Here is a 5,423-nt window from a genome sequence, read left to right as displayed (position 1 = left end):
TAAACACATTCAGAGATAACTCCCAAGTCTCATTCCTTACTCAGATGTGGGTTGAAATTGGGAATTGTTTTGGTACAGAATGTCAAAATTATAACAACAACAAAGAACTTTAGAAAAAATATAAAATCAAACATACCTTTCCCAGAAAAAATGAGAAGATACACGTATGTAAAAGAGGTGATGATAAGTGCGAAAGGTTCACTTCCTATCATATACAGTCAAACCTGCTTTAGTGACCACCTGTATAGGTGGACCACATGTTTTGTTTCCCTTAAAAAATGGTTTCTCATTGAAACATGTACCAAAGGAACCTGTACATAAAGACCACCTGCCTAGAAAGACCACTTTCCTTGGGTGGTCTTTTTAGACAGGCTTCACTGTACCTAGAAAATATATCACATGTGAACTGCCATCTGGGTTGAAAATCCCTCCATGAAGAGCACATTTATTTGGTGATCTGATATTTGTTCTAGGGTTTACTTTCAATACATATTGTCTTTTGAATGGCCTGAAAGGTGTTTAGTATGTGTTGAAGTATATGAGATAAGGCCTGTCCGGCTATTTGGGCTCGGCTTGCAATAAGGTCTCAGTAAGGGTTAGGGTTAGGTAGGATTGAGTCCAGGATGAGAAGTTCAATGAGTGACAATGAGAAACAGTTCCTGAATAATCATCACTGTACCTTATTTATCAGCATCTCACAAAGACTCAAGACTACCCATAACTATAATCATAATCAACAACATAGCTACAAGACTTAGATTATTTACAAAGGTTTATCTGCTCGCACATCATCTCTTCTTGAATCCATATTTCTTTCTCTCATAGAACAGATCTGTCTTGGAGCTTCCTAGGTTCACAATCTTAGGGCAGCCATCTCTCTGTAATACAAGTAGAAATAATAAAACATAGAAGTTGTCATTTGAAATGAATTTCATGGTTCAACAGTGACACAAATAAATAGGTTTTGTAGGGATAAACCTCAGGTTACAATCAATAAAGTGTTAAATGTTTCATCTTGATGACATCGATTGTGTGTGATATACCAGAATGACATCATAAGTTATTCATAACCATATTTATTGGATTCTAGTGTTTCATGGATGTGGCATTTTCGTAACATTTCCCAACATCCTTAAAATATGCACTGTTGATTAGATTCATATCTATCATGTAATATTAAAAGCAGAACCATTTAGTGTGTGAGAGAGAAAGAGAGAAAAAAAAAAAAATCCATTTTCAACAACAAGAGCATGTCATGAAATGCTTCTTGTTCTTGTCAGCTTGTTTAACTAATATTTGAACAAAAATCCACTATCAAGCAACAAAGTTGTGATAGACGGTACCAATATGTGACAATGAGGCTGTTCACACCGGCAGAGATAGCGCGCGCTAGACCGCGCTATCCCTGCGGTTTGGAAGGTACAACGTCGTTTCGGTCCGCCCAACAGCGAGCCACGGCGAGCCAAAACGGCGTGCCACTGGAGCACCTCTTGGGGGTGGTCCACGAGAGATAGCGCGGTCTAGCGCGCGCTAGAAAAAAGGGGGTGCTACGATAGACCGCGCTATCTCATTGCGGTGTGAACAGCCTTATAGATAAAACAGATCAATATTAACATTTGTACGGTTTTGTTTTATACCCGAAAAAAGAATTAGAGAGAATGTCTTTTAATTCCTTCAACACTGAGAACTAATAGTTGACAGGCACAAACCCCTAGTCATTTGTGATTCAGAGTGTCTGAACTAAGACTAGAGGCTATGCTGACTGCAGTCTAGTGCACCCTGTATGCGGACTGTGTAATGAAGCTGCTCCACAGCCAGACTGACAGAGCTAGGCTCTGCTAAAAACTTTATGTGATTGTGTGTAAGTGTTGAATTAGAATCAGTGCCTGGTGACTGGTGAACTATCTCTAGCAATAAGATTTACATGTACATGTATGCTTGGTTGTACTTACATCTTTCTCCTGTATAGTACACTCTTTGCAGTAGTAAGCATCTGATACACCTGGTCCTCCACAGATAACACATCTGCCCTGGTAGGAACCATAGTTACACTCATCACAGATTCTCACCAATGTGCATGGTCTCACGTAAGAATCACAGATCACACACTTTCCATCGCACTTCTCACATAGTCTACCAATAGCTGTCAGGTAAGAAAAAGAACAAACACATTGGTTATGATTGGTAATTATAACGGCTTAGTAATGCCTCTTTGCACTATTCAGGGAAAAAGATAGAGAAATAGAGAGAGAGAGAGAGTACCGGTGTATGGGATTTTGTAAGTTACGAGGAGAGCAGGCAGACAAACACAGCTCTGGAAATGAAATTTGCAACAAATTAATAAAGCTCCTTTAACATGGGCATGTATGGCATCATGGAGTAATCTGATGCACTGTCAGAGTGACAAGCTATTTTTGGTGTCTTCTTGCGGCACTTTTAGACATGAGAAAGGAAGGGCAAAACGTGGCTACAGGGTTGATGTTCTACCTATCTTCATTCACTAGCACAAAGTAAATATAATTTCTAACTAATTTGCAAGTCCTTCTTAGATCTTTCTAAGAGGCAGATTTTACATTCTTCTTGATTTCATTTGCTGGAAGTTCATCTGTTCATCATGCTCTGTATTTTGCAGAAAAAAGAAACCATCTTTTGAAATATATTTATTTTGTCATGGACTTTGATTTTCTTCATTGAGTGAGTTAACCTCCCCGGATGTGCCACTTCATAAATAAATCTTACTGGCAAATAGCACCGATTACCAGTAAAGAAAATTGAATAACAATCAGTAAGTACACATTCATATGAAACATCATTTCACTTAAACCACCACAAAATCATGGTGTTTGTTCAGAACTGTGACCACACTTTGGACCAGTGACTCCAGGGCAGTGACTCCAGGGCAGGGACCAGTGCGGATGTTTGCAGTAAAACCTGGGAGAAAGTGTCATTATAATGTCTTCGTTTTTAGGAAAAATACTCCAAAAAAGATAATAAAATTGACATGAAACAGGTGAGAAAGATAACAACTTTTAAATCATGACCGTTATTTGAACAATATTGTGGAAGACTTAGTTGACTTTTGGTGTGTTATAGTAAGGAATTTCCATGCCAAAGTCAAGGGTCCAAAGTATGGTCACAGTTCAGAACAAGCGCCAAAATCGCTCCCTATCATGAAAAAAAAAAATGTCCTAATTAAAGCCCCACTGCACTACTTATAGCTACTTGCGCCCTCTATATAGCAAACAATGCCTAATCTGTGCCTGTTGGTCCCCCAGGCCATGATTCCCTTTTTCTTGTGTTAATTAATAATTGAGACCAAGTTTTTGTGGCTAATTTGATTACTGAGAGTACCAAGACTAAAAGTATTGGTGGAAAAAAAAATAGCATTGGCCATTGTGGTGAGGTGGCCTAAACATCAGCAGGATTTGTAAATAACTTTGTCATAATTTTGAACTTCAAAGTTCAAATTCAACTTGGAGTTGGATTTTATCAGGAATATCTAACCAGTTAAAACTAGCGATTGAAATGTTTATCGGCCACTAGGGAGTAGGGGCTCATAATGCATTTCTCCATCTTCATCTAATGTGAGTTTAACTGGCACTGCAGCTGCAGCTGGCACAAAGAACTTTGCGGTGAGAGAGGGCCTACTTAACTTAAGCGCAACTAGTTGAGTTCGACGATGGCAATGTCAATACGTAATTACATGTATGTCACACCATGGGCATGGAGATTTTGACATGTCATGCTTTAAACAGGTGACGCACTTCACACATAACTGACGCACATGTGAAATACTGAACCTTTTAAGGATGCTGAAAAAAATGATAAGAAATAATAGGCCTAGTCTAGAGGGTTTGACTGAAATATCATAATTTTAGTATCACCGTACGGAAAATCGCAAGCTTTCTCCTCCCACAAACATTGAGTGAATGGGAGCCAGCGATAGCCAATAAGAAGGGCCCTTGTCGGCGCCAATTAAGTAAAATTACTCTGCAATTTGCTGAGATCAGATGCGTTAAATGTAAGCTTAAGTTTTGCGCAGGGAAAAAAATACACGGGGGATCGGGGCAAATTAGCTCCAGAAATTAAATGCCAAAAAGAGCCCCGAAAGTCATAAAACTTAAAAGAGCACAAAAAAATTGCAAAGAGTTCAATGCAAAACAAATTAAAGAATATTATTTTCATGCAAGCAAGCTCGAAAAGTAGCCCCCGAAATGATTTTTAAAAAATTTCCCTGGTTCTGGGTGCGCGTGGCTAGTGTGCTTTTGTTTTGGAAGTAAGATTAGTAGCAGAATTAACACACATCAAAATAAGGGGATCGGACTGAAGACAAATTTCCAACGATAGACTTACGTTTCTATTTCTGGTTCATCCTGCAATTTCAAGAAGTATTTCAAATTGATTACATCGTTACTAAACTTATTTTGCAATGAAACGTAAATAAGGTGTTAAACGTAAGAACGACTTACCGACACCAGGCTGTTTACGACAAAAAATAAGGTCAGGATGATGTTTGGCCATGTTTCTCAATTTTGAATATCTGCTGCATACCACAGATGGCGCTATAACGAAAATTCATAGGGATTTTGATTATACACTGTTACATGCGAGAAAAGAAAAAGTAGAATCATGTATAATCTGAGATTTTTTCTATGTTGTTCCGTGATTGATGTAATTCATAAGTGTCTTGTATCAAAGATCTTGAATTATATTACTTATTGTGATAATTTCTTGTTATGTGAAATTATGAGGAAGGAAATAAAATATCATTTAAAACAAACAAAGAATGTTTGATATTTTGTATTTATGTTGTTATATTTGGGTTGATATTAGAAATTAAAAAAAAAATTTTTTTAAAAGCGACGAAAGTTAGGACATAATTATGCAGGCGCACTAACTGATGGTCGCAGTTCCAATGCATTTGTTTTTATTTGTCAAAATTATTCACATGCTGGGGGCAATTCCTGTCAAATGATATGCACATGAAATACCTCGTTTTTTCACAGGCCCATATAAGGGACTTTTAGATTCGCACGACGACATAGTGGACTGCTACGTGTGACATCCTTATAAGGCACTGCGATGTATAAGGCACTGGAAGTGCCTTATAAGGACGTCAAACGTAACAGTCCACTATGTAGTCGTGCAAATCTAAAGAGGATGTTGAGATGGGACGCTGCAGAAGTGGGATACCTCATCTAACTAAAAAAAAATGAGTATATAAATGTATAAATAAATTTAAAGATTGATTTAGTTTCAATCCAACTAACTTTTAAAACTGTTATGTTTTTTTCTAAATACATTTACAGTTATACCATAGTGTACTTTAATCATCACCTATTTTTTACGATTCCGGCCCCGCCCCCCCTATTTTTCGGCGTTCACTCTCAAAGGTTTTACCAGTGTAGCCTACCACTTAGTGT

The 5,423-nt window shown here is 37.8% G+C and overlaps 1 protein-coding gene across 1 annotated transcript; it reads right to left on the bottom strand.

Annotated features, from left to right (window-relative positions):
* Window positions 1-721: 721 nt before the first annotated feature.
* Window positions 722-4,555, bottom strand: LOC115923741 (PHD finger-like domain-containing protein 5A). Its single transcript, XM_030985015.1, has 3 exons — window positions 4,470-4,555; window positions 1,953-2,143; window positions 722-878 (listed from the first exon to the last, which is right to left on the bottom strand). The coding sequence occupies exons 1-3, from the start codon at window positions 4,519-4,521 to the stop codon at window positions 789-791; spliced, it is 333 nt and encodes a 110-aa protein (XP_030840875.1). The 5' UTR covers window positions 4,522-4,555; the 3' UTR covers window positions 722-788.
* Window positions 4,556-5,423: the final 868 nt, after the last annotated feature.

This window comes from Strongylocentrotus purpuratus, unplaced genomic scaffold (assembly GCF_000002235.5).
Source record: "Strongylocentrotus purpuratus isolate Spur 01 unplaced genomic scaffold, Spur_5.0 spur5_scaffold_14, whole genome shotgun sequence".
Classification (NCBI taxonomy): domain Eukaryota; kingdom Metazoa; phylum Echinodermata; class Echinoidea; order Camarodonta; family Strongylocentrotidae; genus Strongylocentrotus; species Strongylocentrotus purpuratus.
Note: the sequence above shows the minus strand (reverse complement) of the source record. Positions and strands in the feature narration are given on the sequence as shown.

Excerpts from the sequence above, each read along its gene's own strand:
- LOC115923741 (XM_030985015.1), bottom strand. The coding sequence starts at position 4,521 with ATGGCCAAACATCATCCTGACCTTATTTTTTGTCGTAAACAGCCTGGT. Across the intron at positions 2,144-4,469 it reads TCGTAAACAGCCTGGTGTCG|CTATTGGTAGACTATGTGAG; the intron begins GTAAGTCGTTCT and ends CTTACCTGACAG. Across the intron at positions 879-1,952 it reads GTACTATACAGGAGAAAGAT|AGAGATGGCTGCCCTAAGAT; the intron begins GTAAGTACAACC and ends CTTGTATTACAG.